Raw genomic sequence first — 24,670 nt, forward strand, 5'->3', positions numbered from 1 at the left:
ACTTAGATACTGTTTGTATTTTAATAGCACTGTGGTGCAGAAACCGTAGTAGCTTCAGTGTCCAGAATTTTCTTTTGAGGATCTAGCAATGTTTTTTTTTTCTCCATGTAAATGCATCTGTTTACATAATGTTTTGTCTGCAACAATGTCCGTAACCCCTTGGTCACTTCCCTTGTTTGTCCCTTCTCTTGATTTTCTGCAGAGTATTCAGGAAATGGAAATATCACTGACCCAATGCCAGAAAGTGATGCAGGTGGCAGCCGTTTGTTCCCTTCCATTTATGTCTTCCTTAAAACTGCACAAAACATTCCACACCATCAGCCCATGCATGAAATGCAAATCACTTCCTGTACAATTTCTTTTCATATTTTTGCGCTTGCTCTTAGCTCTATATTTTTGTTCATTGAAAATCTTTCTCACTTAATTTCATTTCATACGTTTCGGAGGCCATGCTAACATAGTTATACAACTCTTAGTAAAACAATGTCCCATCAATATATACCGTCTTTAGAGATCTAGTATGCTTGTTAAATGCCGTCTTTAGGGATCTTGTATACTTGATAAATACCGTCTTTAGAGATCTAGTATACTTGATAAATACTGTCTTTAGAGATATAGCATACTTGATAAATACCGTATTTAGAGACCTAGTATACTTGATAACTTTCTCTTATAGAATTTTAGTAAAACTTAAATCTTGGCTATATTTAATGTCAACCTGCACTTTCTATATGCCTCACGGTGACAAAACCATACCTAGCGGTATGTTCTATGGTATCAAAAAAACTAGTGCCTCTTAATCTAATGCAAAAACACAGCTTTTTTTTTTTTCTTTTTCTTCTGACCTTTTGTTTTTTTAGGCCAGGAGAAAGCTCTGAATATAATCTAGTATATTGTGTGTATAGTTAATGTTTTATTAAATCATACAAGATGTAATGGGCCACTTTTCCCATAGGCTCATTTTTTTCTTGTTTGTTGAATTAAATGTAATTTTTTTTCTCAAGTCAAGATATCCCTTGGCTATATCTGTGTTGACACAGTTGCTTATTACTGAGTTGAGGCTGCCTTTCTTCATTCCAGCATGTTTTATGCCAACAAACTGATAGTTGTAAAGTTTAAAGTTTTTTTTTAACAATGTATCTTAGTTTACTTTTTTTTTTTCGTTTGGGAAAGTTTGTTGCGCAATGATATGACTACTCCGAGTAATTTAGTGAAGTTTCCACAGGCGGAGCACATTTACCAACTTTGCCTTTTTTAGTTTTTGACCTACAGTGCTCATCTGCATGATAAACCCTTTCATTATTCCTGGATATGACTTGGCTGATTCCAGGAGATGTTACTAACCTGCATGTGAAACTGTAACCATCTACTGGGCTATAACATAACGTCATAAAGTCATGAAGTGACTTTGCAGGTGTTTAACTTTTTTGTTTTTCTTCTTTTTAAAGGAGGCGAGCAGCACATGGCCCAGTTTTTCCGTGGGAACCTTGCAGGTTTGATGATACGCTCTGGTAAACTAGAAAGCAAGAAGGTGATTGACTGTTTATATACCTGCAAGGAGGGGCTGGAGTTCCAGGCTGCTGAAGGCATCGGGAAAGGCATGAAGGTAATATTGACTCTTTAAGAGGGACGTCATGGGTACAGCTGGCAAGTAAGTCCAGCCTCACATTTTAAACATTTTAGACCAATATTTACTTGGTTATCGGCTTCCATCACACTATTGTCTTTCAATTCAGTACTTTAGAGATTGGTTCCTTTTAGTCAACCACACTCAATTTATTTGCTCATCTATTTTTGTACCCAGTGTCAGTAACACATAGTTGCTTGACAGTAGCAAGCCTCAATGGATGTTTTGGTACCTGTACAATATAGTTACAGATACTCGTTAGTATCTGCTACATGATCTTAATCCAACCAACTTATTTTATTTTTAATGACTTTTGAAAACACTTTTGATATTTTGTTTTTACAGTTAGTTATTTTTTTCTAATTCTATTGCTTTTATAGGCAATGTGAGATTTGTTGGTCTTTGTGTTTTAACAATATTACATTGAAAACTATAGGGGAAAAAAGTTCTTGAACTTCCCGTCTTATTTTCCTTCTTTTTTTTTTACAGATCAACTTAAGCCCCAGCCAGTCTGGTCTGTCTTTGGAAGGTGACGATATAGATCGTTTTGACCAAGCAATGCAGCACATTTCTTACTTGAACTCTCGCCAATTCCCCACACCTGGGATAAGACGTCTTAAAATCACCACCACAGTAAAGTATGTGTGCAGTACAGACACTGATTTTTAATAATTAACAAAAATAAACTCTTTCATAATGTGTGCAGTTGCAATTGCCTTTAATCAGAATCAACTGGAAGGTAAATTAAATCTCAGGCACAAGCAGTAGAATTGTATTTAATTTGCCATAATGTTGATGCAGCTATAGTGGTAACACAGCAACCTCAAGCGGTTCTATTAGGGATTACCCAGTAATAGATAATAAAGAGACTTATCTTTGCCAATTCATTAAATTTGAGCACAGTATGTTTGCTTAGCAAGCCTTGAATCTTACTATGTTCAATTGTTTTGTTTTTGTCAGATGCTTCAACGAAGAGACCTGTATGTCCATACCTGACATTGAGGGATATGTCATGGTGCTACAGCCAGAGGAACCCAAAATCAGCCTTAGTGGTATAGACCACTTTGCCCGCTCTGCATCAGAGTTTGAAAGCAATGAGGGTGTGTCTCTCTTCCCAGAATTGCACATTATTAGCACAATCACACGTGAGATTGAACCGGAGGGTGAAGGAGAAGATGATCCAACAGGTTAGTTTTTTTTTTTGTTTTTCTGCCAAAATGCAGATATGTATTTTATTTTATTTTCAAACTATCTTATAGAACAAACCAGTACATTCTGTTTTAACCCTCAACATATTAAAGAAAATTTGCAGTCTACTGTTTCATCTTAAGAAGAGAATTTCAAGATTTTTATTTTTTTAATCCTATTTCTGTCCTTAATAAAGAGAAGATGTATTGTTTGGCTTACAAAGGCACATCACTCTCTACCCATAAGGCAGATGCAGTTGCCATTAGCCAGAGAGGCTTAGTACACAACCAATACTGCAGCAGCATTAATTTTATCTAAAATTGTAAAAAAACTTTATAGTTTCTTTCTAATGACACGGTGAGTCCACAGGATCATCAATTACTGTTGGGAATATCACTCCTGGCCAGCAGGAGGTGGCAAAGAACACCACAGCAAAGCTGTTAAGTATCACTTGCCTTCCCACAAACCCCAGTCATTCTCTTTGCCTCTAGTGCAAGGAGGAGGTAAAGTAATTAGGTGTCCTGATTAAGATTCTTCTATCAAGATTTTTTTTGTTTTGAAGCCAGGGCAGGTTTGCTCTGATCTTCCATCACAATTGGGTGTAGCTGTACTCCACGTTAGTCTCTTTAGCAGGGCAGTGGTAGCTTTTAAGCAGTTGGGAACTTGTGAGGTGGGCCTCACTGCATTTTCCTAACAGATTGCTGCCATGTGTCAGAATGTCAGAGAAGGCTTACTCTGTCATTCTTTTTTTTCCACAGGTCTCTGTGTGGAGTGGCATCCTCTCATGCTGGGTGTACTGTCCTCCTGCCGGACAGCTGGAAGTGCAGGTAAGTGCCTTTTTGTCTCTAGGGAGGAGGCTGGCACTGAAAAGGTAAATTACTCTAAAAATGCACTTTATTGGGACAATAATCCTTTAAAAAGGATGTTTTATGGCAGGGAGCAGGCACTGATCTTGTGACTTCTGAGACTGGGATTATTCCTTTTGATGGAATCTTAAGAGTATATCCAATTTTATTTGTATGGGCTGTAGCTTAGCATAAACTTGTTAATAATCATCTCTGTTTTTGGATGTTATGCTCTTGTGGAGAAATACATTTATCAGCATCACAATCGTGCTGCCCCTGGGCGAACTCCGCCCACTCTGCACAACAGTCAGTGTTCAAGTGTTTAAAAGACTTTAGATGCTGAGTTGTTCATAGTGCTTTTCACGCTAAGGATCATATTACAGAAATCCCCTTTATTTAAAAAAACTACAGTTTAAAGAAAAAAAAGACTCTCTTTGGGACAGGAAGAGGTCATAAGCGCTTGTAGTCGTGCCTTATTCTAGCCTCTAGTAACTGTGCTGGATACGCCATTTCATTTTCATGGCGGGACAGAGAGAAGCGTGTGCTCTCTCTCTGGGCTCGGTTTGCCTTAGCACATGACCTCTTCTCTGGTTTATCCTGAGGAGAGGATCTCTGTTGTATTTTGTGATGGTGGTATTATGATTGCCTGTCTTTTCTCTAAACATAATTTTGAGGCACGCACTGAATATGCGGCGCATTACTTGTTGGTGGGTCACGGACCCGATTCTCCGCCTTAGCCTTGATTTCTCAGGAGTTGGCTAGCGGAGTGGCGTCTCTTCTATAATGGTTATCTACTCAGGAGACCTGCCTTGGCAACTTAAAAAAAAAATGTAATGTAATTTCTTCAGTTAGACTGAAGTATTGTATAATGTGATAATGTATTATAATGTATAATGTTTTTCACTCTCCTGCTTAGTGTTAAGGAAAGCCCTATCAGAGATTCTGTTTAAATAAAGTTTTTTCATCCAATCTGAGGTTAATCCTATCAGAGATCCAATATTTTTCAAATGTTTTAAAAGAATATAAATAATGCATTAAAGGGCCATAATACCCAAATGTTGAAACACTTGAAAGTGATGCAGCATAGATGTAAAACGCTGACTTGAAAATATCACCTGAACATCTCTATGTAAAAAAGAAAGATATTTTACCTCAAAAGTTCCTCAGTAGCCACATCCCATTGTAAAGTATTTCTAAGCAGCATATTAGTATGTCTGTCCTGGGACAGCTAAGGGGATGAGCCTTGTGCACTCTCATATTATTTCCTATTCAGGTTAAAGGAAGCTTACTATGAAATCTCATGAGAGTTAAGTGAAATCTCATGAGATCACAGTAAAAGAGGTCATGACATCAGCACTGCTGATGCTGATTGGCTGCAGTTCATTTCTTCATTATTTATTTTAATTTTTTTTACCTGCAGCTGAGTATAATATTTTGCACAGAACTTACTCTGCTGAGATGAGGAGATTGTGAGGTAAAATATCTTCCTTTTTTACATAGAGATGCTCAGGTGATATTTTTCTGTCAGCTTTTTACAGTTATACTGCATCAGTTTCAAGTGATTTAGCATATGAGTATTATGTCCCTTTAACTTTAGGTGCTATGACTTTAGAGAGGCACAGGCTGTGGGCTTATATGCCTTTTTTCTGCTGATTTCTAGCTAACTTTCTCAGGTAGAGATACGTTTTTGCCCACTGTACCCGATGTCTCTTAAGTTGATGCTGTGTAGGCAATGCCACAGCTTCTCCTTAACGTCCAAAGCCTTTATGGCGTCACATGCAGTGCCCTGTGGTTCCTCTCAAACTCTTGGAAGAGTGTATTTGCGTTCAGATTTTACAACCTTGGTATCCTCTGCGGTATCTGTGGTTTTATCTGTTTTTCCTATCCTACAGGGAAAACGCAGGAGGACGTTTGAAAATTCAGATAGTGAGGTTTCTGCTCCCTATTCTGCTACACAGATTACTCTATCTCCCTAGTCTGGTGAGGAGAATTCACCGGTAGCTCCTATGGGTAAAGTCTCAGATTTGGACAGTATAATTCCTTCATCTGATGCTGAAGTGGTCTCTTTCAGATGTATGCTCACCTCATGTACTGTTAAAGGAGGTTTGGGCTACTTGGATGAGATAATGTCTCTGTCGTCAACCTATGAAAGTTTGGTGAACTTTTCATTGTAGATTGTTCTTTTCTATAAGAAATTTTCTCTAACATGCCCTGGATATTTTACCAGAAATAGGAGACCCTAGTGATACTTTTCTTCCGGTCTCCTGTCCCTGGCTCCATTTTACTGCACGGTACCCTAGTAGATGAGTTGTTTCTACTATGGTTCAGAGAATTGAGATCCCTATGGAGGGTTGCTGTTCCTTCATGGATCCATGGACATGAAGCAGGAAAGCTAATGTAACCTGGTAGCCTTGCAACTTGAAGGTTGCTGGTTGAATCCAGCGTCTAGCGCTGGATGTCCATTAAATAGGTCAATTGTTCATTTTAAGATGCCCTGTCTTATTGGACTTGCTGGACTAGGCTGCCGGGCGTTGTGGCTAGAATTTTGGAGCCGTGTAGCCTAATCTAGGCCTTAGTGGTACAGTCTAGGCTTTTTAGTTCTGCAGTTGCAGTCTTTTGCCACATTCCCTTTAATGGACCCGATCCCGTCTGATCTCGGAAATTAAACAGGGCCAGGCTTGGCCAATACCTTGATGGGAGACCGCCTGGAAATCCCAGGTGCGGTAGGCTTGAGATTAAATTTTTAGGTTGTCTCCAGGTCCATGCTTTCAGGGTGTCCTTCAAGGATGAGACCTTGTTTGGATTCGGTCTGGCAGAATTATCCTCTGACTTTATCGGTGAAACAGGGTTTCTTCCACTCGTCAAGAGAGTAGGATTAAAGGAATGTTCTCCTTTTTCTTTCATGTAATTAGCAAGAGTCCATGAGCTAGTGACGTATGGGATATACATTCCTACCAGGAGAGGCAAAGTTTCCCAAACCTCAAAATGCCTATAAATACACCCCTCACCACACCCACAATTCAGTTTTTACAAACTTTGCCTCCTATGGAGGTGGTGAAGTAAGTTTGTGCTAGATTCTACGTTGATATGCGCTCCGCAGCAGGTTGGAGCCCGGTTTTCCTCTCAGCGTGCAGTGAATGTCAGAGGGATGTGAGGAGAGTATTGCCTATTTGAATTCAATGATCTCCTTCTACGGGGTCTATTTCATAGGTTCTCTGTTATTGGTCGTAGAGATTCATCTCTTACCTCCCTTTTCAGATCGACGATATACTCTTATATATACCATTACCTCTACTGATTCTCGTTTCAGTACTGGTTTGGCTTTCTACTACATGTAGATGAGTGTCCTGGGGTAAGTAAGTCTTATTTTCTGTGACACTCTAAGCTATGGTTGGGCACTTTTTTATATAAAGTTCTAAATATATGTATTCAAACATTTATTTGCCTTGACTCAGGATGTTCAACGTTCCTTATTTCAGACAGTCAGTTTCATATTTGGGATAATGCATATGAATAAATCAATTTTTTTCTTACCTTAAAATTTGACTTTTTTTCCTGTGGGCTGTTAGGCTCGCGGGGGCTGAAAATGCTTAATTTTATTGCGTCATTCTTGGCGCCGACTTTTTTGCAGCAAAAAAATAAATAAAAAATTTTCTCTTGTTAAGTGTGTTCAGTCCACGGGTCATCCATTACTTATGGGATATATTCTCCTCCCCAACAGGAAGTTGCAAGAGGATCACCCAAGCAGAGCTGCTATATAGCTCCTCCCCTCACATGTCATATCCAGTCATTCTCTTGCAAGTCTCAACATAGGAGGTCCGCGAGAGGAGTGGTGTTTTATACTTAATTTATTTCTTCAATCAAAAGTTTGTTATTTTTAAATGGCACCGGAGTGTGCTGTTTTTCTCTCAGGCAGTATTTAGAAGAAGAATCTGCCTGCGTTTTCAATGATCTTAGCAGACGTAACTAAGATCCACTGGCTGTTCTCGCACATTCTGAGGAGTGGGGTAACTTCAGAAAAGGGAATAGCATGCGGGGTCCCCCGCAAATGAGGTATGTGCAGTAACATTTTCTAGGAATGGAATTGACTAAGAAAACACTGCTGTTACCCATATGATGTAAGTACAGCCTTTAATGCAGTAGTAGCGACTGATATCAGGCTGATAAATGTATGCGCAGTTGAGTTATTTTCTAGGGACTAGAATTTGACTGAGAAAATACTGTTAATACTGAAATAAATGTATGAGCCTTAACTACAGTAGAAGGCTTAGTGATAACTTTACATAACACTGGAAAGTTGTTTTTTTAAAACGTTTACTGGCATGTTATTCGTTTTGTGAGGTACTTTGGTGATAAATCTTTTTGGGCATGATTTTTTTCCATATGGCTAACGTATATTTCTGCATAGAAACCGTTGTAACAGGTCTCCCACTGTTGTAATATGAGTGGGAGGGACCTTTTTTAGTGCCTTGTTGCTCAGGGATCGTGGACTCAGGAGGAGAAACTCCTCCCAATAAACATTCTGGAATTAAGAGCAATATTCAATGCTCTTCTAGCTTGGCCTCAGTTAGCAACACTGAGGTTCATCAGATTTCAGTCGGACAACATCACAACTGTGGCTTACATCAATCATCAAGGGGGAACCAGGAGTTCCCTAGCGATGTTGGAAGTCTCGAAGATAATGCGCTGGGCAGAGTCGCACTCTTGTCACCTGTCAGCGATCTACATCCCAGGCATGGAGAACTGGGTGGCGGACTTTCTAAGTCGCCAGACCTTTCATCCGGGGGAGTGGGAACTTCACCCGGAGGTGTTTGCTCAACTGATTCTTCGTTGGGGCGAACCGGAGCTGGATCTCATGGCATCTCGCCAGAACGCCAAGCTTCCTTGTTACGGATCCAGGTCCAGGGACCCGGGAGCGGTGCTGGTAGATGCACTAGCAGCCCCTTGGGTTTTCAACATGGCTTATGTGTTTCCACCATTTCCGTTGCTACCTCGACTGATTGCCAGGATCAAACAGGAGAGAGCATCGGTGATTCTCATAGCGCCTGCGTGGCCACGCAGGACCTGGTATGCAGACCTAGTGGACATGTCGTCCTGTCCACCATGGTCTCTGCCTCTGAGGCAGGACCTTCTAATTCAAGGTCCTTTCAACCATCCAAGCCTAATTTCTCTGAGGTTGACTGCATGGAGATTGAACGCTTGATTCTATCAAAGCGTGGTTTTTCGGAGTCGGTTATTGATAAGTTAATACAGGATCGGAAAACTGTTACCAGAAAAATTTACCATAAGATATGGCATAAATATTTATGTTGGTGTGAATCCAAGAGTTACTCATGGAGTAAGGTTAGGATTCCTAGGATATTGGCTTTTCTACAAGAAGGTTTAGAAAAGGGTTTATCCGCTAGTTCGTTAAAGGGACAGATTTCTGCCTTGTCTATTCTTTTACACAAACGTCTGGCAGAGAATCCAGACGTCCAGGCTTTTTGTCAGGCTTTGGCTAGGATTAAGCCTGTGTTTAAAACTGTTGCTCCTCCATGGAGCTTAAACTTGGTTCTTAAAGTTCTTCAGGGTGTTCCGTTTGAACCCCTTCATTCCATTGATATTAAGCTTTTATCTTGGAAAGTTCTGTTTTTGATGGCTATTTCCTCGGCTCGAAGAGTCTCTGAGTTATCTGCCTTACATTGCGATTCTCCTTATCTGATTTTTCATTCAGACAAGGTAGTTCTGCGTACTAAACCTGGGTTTTTACCTTAGGTTGTTTCTAACAGGAATATCAATCAAGAGATTGTTGTTCCTTCATTGTGTCCTAATCCTTCTTCAAAGAAGGAACGTCTTTTGCATAATCTGGACGTAGTCCATGCCCTGAAGTTCTACTTACAGGCAACTAAAGATTTTCAGCAAACTTCTTCTCTGTTTGTCGTTTATTCTGGTCAGAGGAGAGGTCAAAAGGCTTCGGCCACCTCTCTCTCTTTTTGGCTTCGTAGCATAATACGTTTAGGCTATGAGACTGCTGGACAGCAGCCTCCTGAAAGAATTACAGCTCATTCCACTAGAGCTGTGGCTTCCACCTGGGCCTTTAAGAATGAGGCCTCTGTTGAACAGATTTGCAAGGCTGCAACTTGGTCTTCACTTCATACCTTTTCAAAATTTTACAAATTTGACACTTTTGCTTCTTCGGAGGCTGGTTTTGAGAGAGAGGTTCTACAGGCAGTGGTTCCTTCTTTCTGTTTAATGTTCCTGCCTTGTCCCTGCCATCATCCGTGTACTTTAGCTTTGGTATTGGTATCCCATAAGTAATGGATGACCCGTGGACTGAACACACTTAACAAGAGAAAACATAATTTATGCTTACCTGATAAATTTATTTCTCTTGTAGTGTGTTCAGTCCACGGCCGCCCTGTCTTTTTTGAGGCAGTTCTAAATTTTAATTAAAACTCCAGTCACCACTGCACCCTATAGTTTTTCCTTTCTCGTCTTGTTTCGGTCGAATGACTGGATATGACATGTGAGGGGAGGAGCTATATAGCAGCTCTGCTTGGGTGATCCCTTGCAACTTCCTGTAGGGGAGGAGAATATATCCCATAAGTAATGGATGACCCGTGGACTGAACACACTACAAGAGAAATAAATTTATCAGGTAAGCATAAATTATGTTTTCTCCTGTTAAGTGTAGTCAGTCCACGGGTCATCCATTACTTATGGGATTATATCTCCTCCCTAACAGGAAGTGCAAGAGGATCACCCAAGCAGAGCTGCTATATAGCTCCTCCCCTCTACGTCATACCCAGTCATTCTCTTGCACCTAACTAATAGATAGGACGTGTGAGAGGACTGTGGTTGTTAAACTTAGTTTTTATTTCTTCAATCAAAAGTTTGTTATTTTAAACGGCACCGGAGTGTGTTGTTTGTTCTCAGGCAGCATTAGAAGAAGAATCTACCTGAGTTTGTCTATGATCTTAGCGGTTGTAACTAAGATCCACTTGCTGTTCTCGGCCATTCTGAGGAGTGAGGTAACTTCAGAACAGGGGATAGCAGGCAGGGCTCACCTGCAAGGAGGTATGTTGCAGTATATTATTTTCTAAGGAATGGAATTGACTGAGAAAATACTGCTAATACCGATGTAATGTAAGTGCAGCCTTAAATGCAGTAGTAGCGACTGGTATCAGGCTGATATGTATGTATGTATACTCTGAGGTATTTCTGGGGAATGGAATTTCACTAAGAAAATACTGTCTATATTTAAGTAATATTTGTGCCTGCACTGCAGTGAAAGCGACTAGCAGCAGGCTTATTAATAACATTTCATAATTTTCATTTTTAAAACGTTTACTGGCATGTTAATCGTTTTCTTCTGTTATGTGTGATCAGTCCACGGGTCATCATTACTTCTGGGATATTATCTGCTCCCCTACAGGAAGTGCAAGAGGATTCACCCAGCAGAGTTGCTATATAGCTCCTCCCCTCTACGTCACCCCCAGTCATTCTCTTGCACCCAAAGACTAGATAGGAGGTGTGAGAGGACTATGGTGATTATACTTAGTTTTTATAACTTCAATCAAAAGTTTGTTATTTTACAATAGCACCGGAGCGTGTTATTACTTCTCTGGCAGAGTTTGAAGAAGAATCTACCAGAGTTTTTCTTATGATTTTAACCGGAGTAGTTAAGATCATATTGCTGTTTCTCGGCCATCTGAGGGAGGTAAAAGCTTCAGATCAGGGGACAGCGGGCAGTTGAATCTGCATTGAGGTATGTAGCAGTTTTTATTTTCTGAATGGAATTGATGAGAAAATCCTGCCATACCGTTATAATGACATGTATGTATACTCTACACTTCAGTATTCTGGGGATGGTATTTCACCGGAATTACTCTGTAAAAGTACATTAAACCTTTTAATAGGTATTTAATTCATGTTAAACGTTTTTGCTGGAATGTAGAATCGTTTGCATTTCTGAGGTACTGAGTGAATAAATATTTGGGCATTATTTTTCCACTTGGCAGTTTGCTTGTTTGATTATGACAGTTTCGTTTCTCTCTCACTGCTGTGTGTGAGGGGGAGGGGCCGTTTTTGGCGCTCTTTGCTACGCATCAAAAATTTCCAGTCAGTTACTCTTGTATTTTCTGCATGATCCGGTTCATCTCTAACAGAACTCAGGGGTCTTCAAACTTCTTTGAAGGGAGGTAGATTCTCTCAGCAGAGCTGTGAGACTTATGTAGTGACTGTGTTTTAAAACGTTGCTCTGTGATTTTTATGTTTAAAATTTAATTAGTGTTACTTTACTAATGGGAACAAACCTTTGCTAACAAGTTGTGTTGTTTTTAAAGAGTGATGCTATAACTGTTTTTCAGTTCATTATTTCAACTGTCATTTAATCGTTTAGTGCTTCTTTGAGGCACAGTACGTTTTTTGTTAAATAAGATTGTAACCAAGTTGCATGTTTATTGCTAGTGTGTTAAACATGTCTGATTCAGAGGAAGATACCTGTGTCATTTGTTCCAATGCCAAGGTGGAGCCCAATAGAAATTTATGTACTAACTGTATTGATGCTACTTTAAATAAAAGCCAATCTGTACAAATTGAACAAATTTCACCAAACAGCGAGGGGAGAGTTATGCCGTCTAACTCGCCTCACGTGTCAGTACCTGCGTCTCCCGCCCGGGAGGTGCGTGATATTATGGCGCCTAGTACATCTGGGCAGCCATTACAGATAACATTACAAGATATGGCTACTGTTATGACTGAAGTTTTGGCTAAGTTACCAGAACTAAGAGGCAAGCGTGATCACTCTGGGGTGAGAACAGAGTGCGCTGATAATTCTAGGGCCATGTCTGATACTGCGTCACAGCTTGCAGAGCATGAGGACGGAGAGCTTCATTCTGTAGGTGACGGTTCTGATCCAAGCAGATTGGATTCAGATATTTCAAATTTTAAATTTAAATTGGAAAACCTCCGTGTATTACTAGGGGAGGTCTTAGCGGCTCTTAACGATTGTAACACTGTTGCAATACCAGAGAAAATGTGTAGGTTGGATAAATACTTTGCGGTACCGGCGAGTACTGACGTTTTTCCTATACCTAAGAGATTAACTGAAATTGTTACTAAGGAGTGGGATAGACCCGGTGTGCCGTTCTCACCCCCTCCAATATTTAGAAAGATGTTTCCAATAGACGCCACCACACGGGACTTATGGCAAACGGTCCCTAAGGTGGAGGGAGCAGTTTCTACTTTAGCTAAGCGCACCACTATCCCGGTGGAGGATAGCTGTGCTTTTTCAGATCCTATGGATAAAAAATTAGAGGGTTACCTTAAGAAAATGTTTGTTCAACAAGGTTTTATATTGCAACCCCTTGCATGCATCGCGCCGATTACGGCTGCGGCAGCATTTTGGATTGAGTCTCTGGAAGAGAACCTTAGTTCCGCTACGCTGGACGACATTACGGACAGGCTTAGAGTCCTTAAACTAGCTAATTCATTCATTTCGGAGGCCGTAGTACATTTAACCAAACTTACGGCTAAGAATTCAGGATTCGCCATTCAGGCACGTAGGGCGCTGTGGCTAAAATCCTGGTCGGCTGATGTAACTTCTAAGTCCAAATTACTTAATATACCTTTCAAGGGGCAAACTTTATTTGGGCCCGGTTTGAAAGAAATTATCGCTGACATTACAGGAGGTAAGGGCCACGCTCTACCTCAAGACAAAGCCAAAGCTAAGGCTAGACAGTCTAATTTTCGTCCCTTTCGGAATTTCAAAGCAGGTGCAGCATCAACTTCCACTGCACCAAAACAGGAAGGAGCTGTTGCTCGTTACAGACAAGGCTGGAAACCTAACCAGTCCTGGAATAAGGGCAAGCAGGCCAGAAAACCTGCTGCTGCCCCTAAGACAGCATGAACCGAGGGCCCCCGATCCGGGACCGGATCTAGTGGGGGGCAGACTCTCTCTCTTCGCCCAGGCTTGGGCAAGAGATGTCCAGGATCCCTGGGCGCTAGAGATCATATCTCAGGGATACCTTCTAGACTTCAAATTATCTCCCCCAAGAGGGAGATTTCATCTGTCAAGGTTGTCAACAAACCAAATAAAGAAAGACGCGTTTCTACGCTGTGTACAAGATCTATTATTAATGGGAGTGATCCATCCGGTTCCGCGGTCGGAACAAGGACAAGGGTTTTACTCAAACCTGTTTGTGGTTCCCAAAAAAGAGGGAACTTTCAGGCCAATCTTGGATTTAAAGATCCTAAACAAATTCCTAAGAGTTCCATCGTTCAAGATGGAAACTATTCGGACAATCTTACCCATGATCCAAAAGGGTCAGTACATGACCACAGTGGATTTAAAGGATGCTTACCTTCACATACCGATTCACAAAGATCATTACCGGTATCTAAGGTTTGCCTTTTTAGACAGGCATTACCAGTTTGTAGCCCTTCCATTCGGATTGGCTACGGCTCCAAGAATCTTCACAAAGGTTCTGGGTGCCCTTCTAGCGGTTCTGAGACCGCGAGGAATTTCGGTAGCTCCGTACCTAGACGACATTCTGATACAAGCTTCAAGCTTTCAAACTGCCAAGTCTCATACAGAGTTAGTTCTGGCATTTCTAAGGTCGCATGGATGGAAAGTGAACGAAAAGAAGAGTTCTCTCTTGCCTCTCACAAGAGTTCCATTCTTGGGGACTCTTATAGATTCTGTAGAAATGAAGATTTATCTGACAGAAGACAGATTAACAAAGCTTCTAAATGTATGCCGTGTCCTTCATTCCATTCAACTCCCGTCAGTAGCTCAATGCATGGAGGTGATCGGCTTAATGGTAGCAGCAATGGACATAGTACCCTTTGCACGCCTACATCTCAGACCGCTGCAATTGTGCATGCTGAGTCAGTGGAATGGGGATTACTCAGATTTGTCCCCCACTCTGAATCTGGATCAAGAGACCAGAAACTCTCTTCTATGGTGGCTTTCTCGGCCACATCTGTCCAGGGGGATGCCGTTCAGCAGGCCGGACTGGACAATCGTAACAACAGACGCCAGCCTTCTAGGTTGGGGCGCTGTCTGGAATTCTCTGAAGGCTCAGGGACAATGGAGTCAGGAGGAAAGTCTCCTGCCAATAAACATTCTGGAATTGAGAGCAGTTCTCAATGCCCTTCTAGCTTGGCCCCAGTTAAAGACTCGGGGGTTCATCAGGTTTCAGTCGGACAACATCACGACTGTAGCTTACATCAACCATCAGGGAGGGACAAGAAGCTCCCTAGCAATGATAGAAGTATCAAAGATAATTCGCTGGGCAGAGTCTCACTCTTGCCACCTGTCAGCAATCCACATCCCGGGAGTGGAGAACTGGGAGGCGGATTTCTTGAGTCGCCAGACTCTTCATCCGGGGGAGTGGGAACTTCATCCGGAGGTCTTTGCCCGAATACTTCGACGTTGGGGCAAACCAGAGATAGATCTCATGGCGTCTCGCCAGAACGCCAAACTTCCTCGCTACGGATCCAGATCCAGGGATCCGGGAGCGGTTCTGATAGATGCTTTGACAGCACCTTGGAACTTCAGGATGGCTTATGTGTTTCCACCCTTCCCGCTGCTTCCTCGATTGATTGCCAAAATCAAACAGGAGAGAGCATCAGTGATTCTAATAGCGCCTGCATGGCCGCGCAGGACTTGGTATGCAGATCTAGTGGACATGTCATCCTGTCCGCCTTGGTCTCTACCTCTAAGACAGGACCTTCTGATTCAGGGTCCATTCAAACATCAAAGTCTAACTTCTCTGAAGCTGACTGCTTGGAAATTGAACGCTTGATTTTATCAAAACGTGGTTTTTCTGAGTCGGTTATTGATACCCTGATACAGGCTAGGAAGCCTGTTACCAGAAAGATTTACCATAAAATATGGCGTAAATACCTATACTGGTGTGAATCCAAAGATTACTCCTGGAGTAAGGTTAGGATTCCTAGGATATTGTCTTTTCTACAAGAAGGTTTAGAAAAGGGTTTATCGGCTAGCTCATTAAAGGGACAGATCTCAGCTCTGTCCATCTTGTTACACAGGCGTCTTTCAGAAAATTCAGACATCCAGGCCTTTTGTCAGGCTTTAGCTAGGATCAAGCCTGTGTTTAAAACTGTTGCTCCGCCATGGAGTTTAAACTTAGTTCTTAACGTTTTACAGGGTGTTCCGTTTGAACCCCTTCATTCCATTGATATAAAATTGTTATCTTGGAAAGTTCTATTTTTAATGGCTATTTCCTCGGCTCGAAGAGTCTCTGAGTTATCAGCCCTACATTGTGATTCTCCTTATCTGATCTTTCACTCAGACAAGGTAGTTCTGCGTACTAAACCTGGGTTCTTACCTAAGGTTGTTTCTAACAGGAATATCAATCAAGAGATTGTTGTTCCATCCTTGTGTCCAAATCCTTCTTCAAAGAAGGAACGTCTTCTACACAATCTGGATGTAGTTCGTGCCCTCAAGTTCTACTTGCAGGCAACTAAAGATTTTCGCCAAACTTCTTCCCTGTTTGTCATTTATTCTGGACAGAGGAGAGGTCAAAAAGCTTCTGCTACCTCTCTCTCTTTTTGGCTTCGTAGCATAATACGTTTAGCCTATGAGACTGCTGGACAGCAGCCTCCTGAAAGAATTACAGCTCATTCCACTAGAGCTGTGGCTTCCACTTGGGCCTTTAAGAATGAGGCCTCTGTTGAACAGATTTGCAAGGCTGCAACTTGGTCTTCGCTTCATACTTTTTCCAAATTTTACAAATTTGACACTTTTGCTTCTTCGGAGGCTATTTTTGGGAGAAAGGTTCTTCAGGCAGTGGTTCCTTCTGTATAATGAGCCTGCCTATCCCTCCCGTCATCCGTGTACTTTTGCTTTGGTATTGGTATCCCAGAAGTAATGATGACCCGTGGACTGATCACACATAACAGAAGAAAACATAATTTATGCTTACCTGATAAATTCCTTTCTTCTGTTGTGTGATCAGTCCACGGCCCGCCCTGTTTTTTTAAGGCAGGTAAATATTTTTTAAATTATAATTCAGTCACCACTACACCCTTGGCTTCTCCTTTCTCGTTGGTCTTTGGTCGAATGACTGGAGGTGACGTAGAGGGGAGGAGCTATATAGCAACTCTGCTGGGTGAATCCTCTTGCACTTCCTGTAGGGGAGCAGATAATATCCCAGAAGTAATGATGACCCGTGGACTGATCACACAACAGAAGAAAGGAATTTATCAGGTAAGCATAAATTATGTTTTTTCTGAGGTACTTGGTGATAAAACTTTATGGGCATAATTTTTACCACATGGCTGTCGTTTGTTTCTGAATAAAAACAGTTTACTGAGCTTCCCCACTGTTGTAATATGAGTGGGAGGGGCCTATTTTAGCGCTTTATTGCGCAGTAAATATTTAGTCACAGTCTTCCTATTTCTTCCTCCATGATCCAGGACGTCTCTACAGAGCTCAGGGGTCTCCAAAACTAGTTTTGAGGGAGGTAATCACTCACAGCAGACCTGTGATAGTGTGTTTTGACTGTGATAAAAACGTTAATATTAAATTGTTATCCGTTTTTTGGGTATTAAGGGGTTAATCATCCATTTGCTGGTGGGTGCAATCCTTTGCTAACTTAATACATTTACTGTGAAAAATTGGTTGCTATAACTATTTTGGTTCATTGTTATTTCAACTGTGACAGTTTTTTTGTGCTTCTTAAAGGCACAGTAGCGTTTTTTATATTGCTTGTAAATTTATTTAGAAAAGTATTTCCAAGCTTGCTAGTCTCATTGCTAGTTTGTTTAAACATGTCTGACACAGATGAATCTCTTTGTTCACTATGTTTAAAGGCCAATGTGGAGCCCAATAGAAATTTGTGTACTAATTGCATTGATGCTACTTTAAATAAAAGCCAATCTGTACATGTAAAGAAATTATCACCAGACAACGAGGGGGAAGTTATGCCGACTAACTCTCCTCACGTGTCAGTACCTTCGCCTCCCGCTCAGGAGGTGCGTGATATTGTGGCGCCAAGTACATCAGGGCGGCCCATACAAATCACTTTGCAAGACATGGCTAATGTTATGACTGAAGTACTATCTAAATTGCCAGAATTTAGGGGTAAACGCGATCACTCTGGGGTAAGAACAGAGTGCGCTGATAATAATAGAGCCATGTCTGATACTGCGTCACAATTTGCAGAACATGAGGACGGAGAGCTTCATTCTGTGGGTGACGGATCTGATCCAAGTAAACTGGACTCAGACATTTCAAATTTTAAATTTAAGCTTGAGAACCTCCGTGTATTACTAGGGGAGGTATTAGCGGCTCTGAATGATTGTAACACGGTTGCAATTCCAGAGAAAGTATGTAGGCTGGATAAATATTTTGCAGTACCGGCGTGTACTGATGTTTTTCCTATACCTAAAAGGCTTACAGAAATTGTTAACAAGGAGTGGGATAGACCCGGTGTGCCTTTTTCACCCCCTCCTATATTTAGAAAAATGTTTCCAATAGACGCCACCACACGGGACTTATGGCAGACGGTCCCTAAGGTGGAGGGAGCAGTTTTTACTCTGGCTAAGCGCACCACTATCCCGGTGGAGGATAGCTGTGCTTTTTCAGATCCAATGGATAAAAAGTTAGAGGGTTACCTTAAGAAAATGTTTGTTCAGCAAGGTTTTATATTGCAACCCCTTGCATGCATTGCGCCTGTCACGGCTGCGGCGGCATTCTGGTTTGAGTCTCTGGAAGAGACCCTTAGCACAGCTCCATTGGATGAGATTATAGACAAGCTTAAAGTCCTTAAGCTAGCTAATTCATTTATTTCTGATGCCGTAGTACACTTAACTAAACTTACGGCTAAGAACTCCGGATTCGCCATTCAAGCGCGTAGAGCGCTGTGGCTTAAATCCTGGTCAGCTGATGTGACTTCTAAATCTAAATTGCTTAACATTCCTTTCAAAGGGCAGACATTATTCGGGCCCGGTTTGAAAGAAATTATCGCTGACATTACTGGAGGTAAGGACCATGCCCTGCCTCAAGACAGGGCCAAACCAAGGGCTAAACAGTCTAATTTTCGTGCCTTTCGTAACTTCAAGGCAGGAGCAGCATCAACTTCCTCCGCTCCAAGACAGGAAGGAACTGTTGCTCGCTACAGACAGGGCTGGAAACCTAACCAGTCCTGGAACAAGGGCGAGCAGGCCAGAAAACCTGCTGCTGCCCCTAAGACAGCATGAAGTGAGGGCCCCCGATCCGGAAACGGATCTAGTGGGGGGCAGACTTTCTCTCTTCGCCCAGGCTTGGGCAAGAGATGTCCAGGATCCCTTGGCGTTAGAGATCATATCTCAGGGATATCTTCTGGACTTCAAAGCTTCTCCTCCACAAGGGAGATTTCATCTTTCATGGTTATCAGCAAACCAGATAAAGAAAGAGGCGTTTCTACGCTGTGTACAAGACCTCTTACTAATGGGAGTGATCCACCCAGTTCCGCGGTCGGAACACGGACAAGGGTTTTATTCAAATCTGTTTGTGGTTCCCAAAAAAGAGGGAACCTTCAGACCAATCTTGGACTTAAAGATCCTAAACAAATTCCTAAGAGTTCCATCGTTCAAAATGGAAACTATTCGGACCATCTTACCTATGATCCAAGAGGGTCAGTACATGACCACAGTGGATTTAAAAGATGCCTACCTTCACATACCGATTCACAAGAATCATTACCGGTATCTAAGGTTTGCCTTCCTAAACAGGCATTACCAGTTTGTAGCTCTTCCCTTCGGGTTAGCTACAGCTCCAAGAATCTTTACAAAGGTTCTGGGCTCTCTTCTGGCGGTACTAAGACCGCGAGGAATAGCGGTAGCTCCGTACCTAGACGACATTCTGATACAAGCGTCAAGTTTCCAAACTGCCAAGTCTCATACAGAGTTGGTTCTGGCATTTCTAAGGTCGCATGGGTGGAAGGTGAACGTAGAAAAGAGTTCTCTATTGCCACTCACAAGAGTTCCCTTCTTAGGGACTCTTATAGATTCTGTAGAAATGAAAATTTACCTGACAGAGGACAGGTTATCAAAACTTCTAAATGCTTGCCGTGTCCTTCATTCCATTCAACACCCGTCAGTGGCTCAATGCATGGAGGTAATCGGCTTAATGGTAGCGGCAATGGACATAGTACCTTTTGCACGCCTGCATCTCAGACCGCTGCAATTGTGCATGCTAAGTCAGTGGAATGGGGATTACTCAGATTTGTCCCCTATGCTAAATCTGGATCAAGAGACCAGAGATTCTCTTCTATGGTGGCTTTCTCGGTCACATCTGTCCAGGGGTATGCCCTTCCGCAGGCCAGATTGGACGATTGTAACAACAGACGCCAGCCTTCTAGGTTGGGGCGCAGTCTGGAATTCCCTGAAGGCTCAGGGATCATGGACTCAGGAGGAGAGACTCCTTCCAATAAACATTCTGGAATTAAGAGCAGTTTTCAATGCTCTTCTGGCTTGGCCTCAGTTAGCAACTCTGAGGTTCATCAGGTTTCAGTCGGACAACATCACGACTGTGGCTTACATCAACCATCAGGGAGGGACAAGGAGTTCCCTAGCGATGATGGAAGTCTCAAAGATAATTCGCTGGGCAGAGTCTCACTCTTGCCACCTGTCAGCGATCCACATCCCAGGCGTGGAGAACTGGGAGGCGGATTTCCTAAGTCGCCAGACTTTTCATCCGGGGGAGTGGGAACTTCATCCGGAGGTGTTTGCCCAACTGCTTCATCATTGGGGCAAACCAGATCTGGATCTCATGGCGTCTCGCCAGAACGCCAAGCTTCCTTGTTACGGATCCAGGTCCAGGGAGCCGGGAGCGGTACTGATAGATGCTCTGACAGCACCTTGGGTCTTCAACATGGCTTATGTGTTTCCACCCTTCCCGATGCTTCCTCGATTGATTGCCAGGATCAAACAGGAGAGAGCATCGATGATTCTAATAGCGCCTGCGTGGCCACGCAGGACCTGGTATGCAGATCTAGTGGACATGTCGTCCTGTCCACCATGGTCTCTGCCTCTGAGACAGGACCTTCTGATTCAGGGTCCTTTCAAACATCCAAATCTAATTTCTCTGAGGCTGACTGCATGGAGATTGAACGCTTGATTCTATCAAAGCGGGGATTCTCAGAGTCAGTGATTGATACCTTAATACAGGCTAGGAAACCTGTTACCAGGAAAATTTACTATAAAATATGGCGTAAATACTTATATTGGTGCGAATCCAAGAGTTACTCATGGAGTAAGGTTAGGATTCCTAGGATATTGTCTTTTCTACAAGAAGGTTTAGAAAAGGGTTTATCTGCAAGTTCTTTAAAGGGACAGATCTCAGCTCTGTCTATCCTTTTACACAAACGTCTGTCAGAAGTTCCAGACGTTCAGACTTTTTGTCAGGCTTTGGCTAGGATTAAGCCTGTGTTTAAGACTGTTGCTCCGCCGTGGAGCTTAAACTTAGTTCTTAACGTTCTGCAAGGTGTTCCGTTTGAACCCCTTCATTCCATTGATATCAAGCTGTTAAAGTTCTGTTTTTAATGGCTATTTCCTCGGCTCGAAGAGTCTCTGAGTTATCGTCCTTACATTGTGATTCTCCTTATCTGATTTTTCATTCAGACAAGGTAGTTCTGCGTACTAAACCTGGGTTCTTACCTAAGGTAGTCACTAACAAGAATATCAATCAAGAGATTGTTGTTCCATCATTGTGCCCTAACCCTTCTTCAAAGAAGGAACGACTTCTGCACAATCTGGACGTCGTCCGTGCCCTGAAATTCTATTTGCAGGCAACTAAGGAATTTCGTCAAACTTCTTCCCTGTTTGTCGTTTATTCTGGACAGAGGAGAGGTCAAAAAGCTTCGGCTACCTCTCTCTCTTTTTGGCTTCGTAGCATTATACGTTTAGCCTATGAGACTGCTGGACAGCAGCCTCCTGAAAGGATTACAGCTCATTTTACTAGAGCTGTGGCTTCCACTTGGGCCTTTAAGAATGAGGCCTCTGTTGAACAGATTTGCAAGGCTGCAACTAGGTCTTCACTTCACACTTTTTCAAAATTTTACAAATTTGACACTTTTGCTTCTTCGGAGGCTGTTTTTGGGAGAAAGGTTCTACAGGCAGTGGTTCCTTCCGTGTAAAGATCCTGCCTGTCCCTCCCGTCATCCGTGTACTTTTAGCTTTGGTATTGGTATCCCATAAGTAATGGATGACCTGTGGACTGACTACACTTAACAGGAGAAAATATAATTTATGCTTACCTGATAAATTCCTTTCTCCTGTAGTGTAGTCAGTCCACGGCCCGCCCTGTTTTTTACGGCAGGTCTAAATTTTAAATTAAACTCCAGTCACCACTGCACCCTATAGTTTCTCCTTTCTCGTTTGGTTTCGGTCGAATGACTGGGTATGACGTAGAGGGGAGGAGCTATATAGCAGCTCTGCTTGGGTGATCCTCTTGCACTTCCTGTTAGGGAGGAGATATAATCCCATAAGTAATGGGTGACCCGTGGACTGACTACACTACAGGAGAAAGGAATTTATCAGGTAAGCATAAATTATATTTTTTTCTAAGAAAAGCTTACTTATGTTCAGGTAATCTTCTTAGACCTGCTATATCTTTAGCGGATGTTGCTACAGCTTCAACTTTTTGGTTAGAAGCTTTAGCGCAACAAGTAACAGATCATAATTCTCATAGCATTGTTAATCTTCTTCAACATGCTAATAACTTTATTTGTGATGCCATCTTTGATATCATTAGAGTTGATGTCAGGTATATGTCTCTAGCTATTTTAGCTAGAAGAGCTTTATGGCTTAAAACTTGGAATGCTGATATGTCTTCTAAGTCAACTTTGCTTTCCCTTTCTTTCCAGGGTAATACATTATTTGGTTCTCAGTTGGATTCTATTATCTCAACTGTTACTGGAGGGAAAGGAACTTTTTTACCACAGGATAAAAAATCTAAAGGTAAATTTAGGTCTAATAATCGTTTTCGTTCCTTTCATCACAATAAGGAACAAAAGCCTGACCCTTCACCCACAGGAGCGGTATCAGTTTGGAAATCATCTCCAGTTTGGAATAAATCCAAGCCTTTTAGAAAACCAAAGCCAGCTCCCAAGTCCACATGAAGGTGCGGCCCTCATTCCAGCTCAGCTGGTAGGGGGCAGATTACGATTTTTCAAAGAAATTTGGATCAATTCAATTCACAATCTTTGGATTCAGAACATTGTTTCAGAAGGGTACAGAATTGGCTTCAAGGTAAGGCCTCCTGCAAAGAGATTTTTTCTTTCCCGTGTCCCAGTAAATCCAGCAAAGGCTCTAGCATTTCTGAAATGTGTTTCAGATCTAGAGTTGGCTGGAGTAATTATGCCAGTTCCAGTTCTGGAACAGGGGCTGGGGTTTTATTCAAATCTCTTCATTGTACCAAAGAAGGAGAATTCCTTCAGACCAGTTCTGGATCTAAAAATATTGAATCGTTATGTAAGGATACCAACATTCAAAATGGTAACTATAAGGACTATCTTGCCTTTTGTTCAGCAAGGGCATTATATGTCCACAATAGATTTACAGGATGCATATCTGCATATTCCGATTCATCCAGATCACTATCAGTTTCTGAGATTCTCTTTCCTAGACAAGCATTACCAGTTTATGGCTCTGCCGTTTGGCCTAGCAACAGCTCCAAGAATTTTTACAAAGGTTCTCGGTGCCCTTCTGTCTGTAATCAGAGAACAGGGTATTGTGGTATTTCCTTATTTGGACGATATCTTGGTACTTGCTCAGTCTTCACATTTAGCAGAATCTCATACGAATCGACTTGTTTTGTTTCTTCAAGATCGTGGTTGGAGGATCAATTTACCGAAAAGTTCATTGATTCCTCAGACAAGGGTAACCTTTTTAGGTTTCCAGATAGATTCAGTGTCCATGACTCTGTCTCTGACAGACAAGAGACGTCTAAAATTGATCTCAGCTTGTCGAAATCTTCAATCACAATCATTCCCTTCGGTAGCCTTATGCATGGAAATTCTAGGTCTTATGACTGCTGCATCGGACGCGATCCCCTTTGCTCGTTTTCACATGCGACCTCTTCAGCTCTGTATGCTGAACCAGTGGTGCAGGGATTACACAAAGATATCTCAATTAATATCTTTAAAACCGATTGTACGACACTCTCTGACGTGGTGGAAAGATCACCATTGTTTAGTTCAGGGGGCTTCTTTTGTTCTTCCGACCTGGACTGTAATTTCAACAGATGCAAGTCTGACAGGTTGGGGAGCTGTTTGGGGGTCTCTGACAGCACAAGGGGTTTGGGAATCTCAGGAGGTGAGATTACCAATCAATATTTTGGAACCCCGTGCAATTTTCAGAGCTCTTCAGTCATGGCCTCTTCTAAAGAGAGAATCGTTCATTTGTTTTCAGACAGACAATGTCACAACTGTGGCATACATCAATCATCAAGGAGGGACTCACAGTCCTCTGGTTATGAAAGAAGTATCTCGAATACTGGTATGGGCGGAATCCAGCTCCTGTCTAGTTTCTGCGGTTCATATCCCAGGTATAGACAATTGGGAAGCGGATTATCTCAGTCGCCAAACGTTACATCCGGGCAAATGGTTTCTTCACCCAGAGGTATTTCTTCAGATTGTTCAAATGTGGGGACTTCCAGAAATAGATCTGATGGCTTCTCATCTAAACAAGAAACTTCCCAGGTATCTGTCCAGATCCAGGGATCCTCAGGCGGAAGCAGTGGATGCATTGTCACTTCCTTGGAAGTATCATCCTGCCTATATCTTTCCGCCTCTAGTTCTTCTCCCAAGAGTAATCTCCAAGATTCTGAAGGAATGCTCGTTTGTTCTGCTGGTGGCTCCAGCATGGCCTCACAGGTTTTGGTATGCGGATCTTGTCCGGATGGCCTCTTGCCAACCGTGGACTCTTCCGTTAAGACCAGACCTTCTATCGCAAGGTCCTTTTTTCCATCAGGATCTCAAATCCTTAAATTTAAAGGTATGGAGAATTGAACGCTTGA

General features: G+C 42.2%; 1 protein-coding gene and 1 pseudogene across 1 annotated transcript in view; both read left to right on the forward strand.

The window, feature by feature from the left end:
- Window positions 1-24,670, forward strand: part of CLSTN1 (calsyntenin 1) — a 199,739-nt gene that overhangs the window by 102,850 nt on the left and 72,219 nt on the right. The window contains 4 exon segments of the mRNA XM_053691497.1: window positions 203-253; window positions 1,449-1,606; window positions 2,117-2,265; window positions 2,588-2,814. Of these exon segments, the coding sequence (XP_053547472.1) occupies window positions 203-253; window positions 1,449-1,606; window positions 2,117-2,265; window positions 2,588-2,814 (585 nt within the window).
- On the forward strand, window positions 6,272-6,390 carry LOC128639335 (uncharacterized; annotated as a pseudogene).

This window comes from Bombina bombina, chromosome 8 (assembly GCF_027579735.1).
Source record: "Bombina bombina isolate aBomBom1 chromosome 8, aBomBom1.pri, whole genome shotgun sequence".
NCBI lineage: Eukaryota > Metazoa > Chordata > Amphibia > Anura > Bombinatoridae > Bombina > Bombina bombina.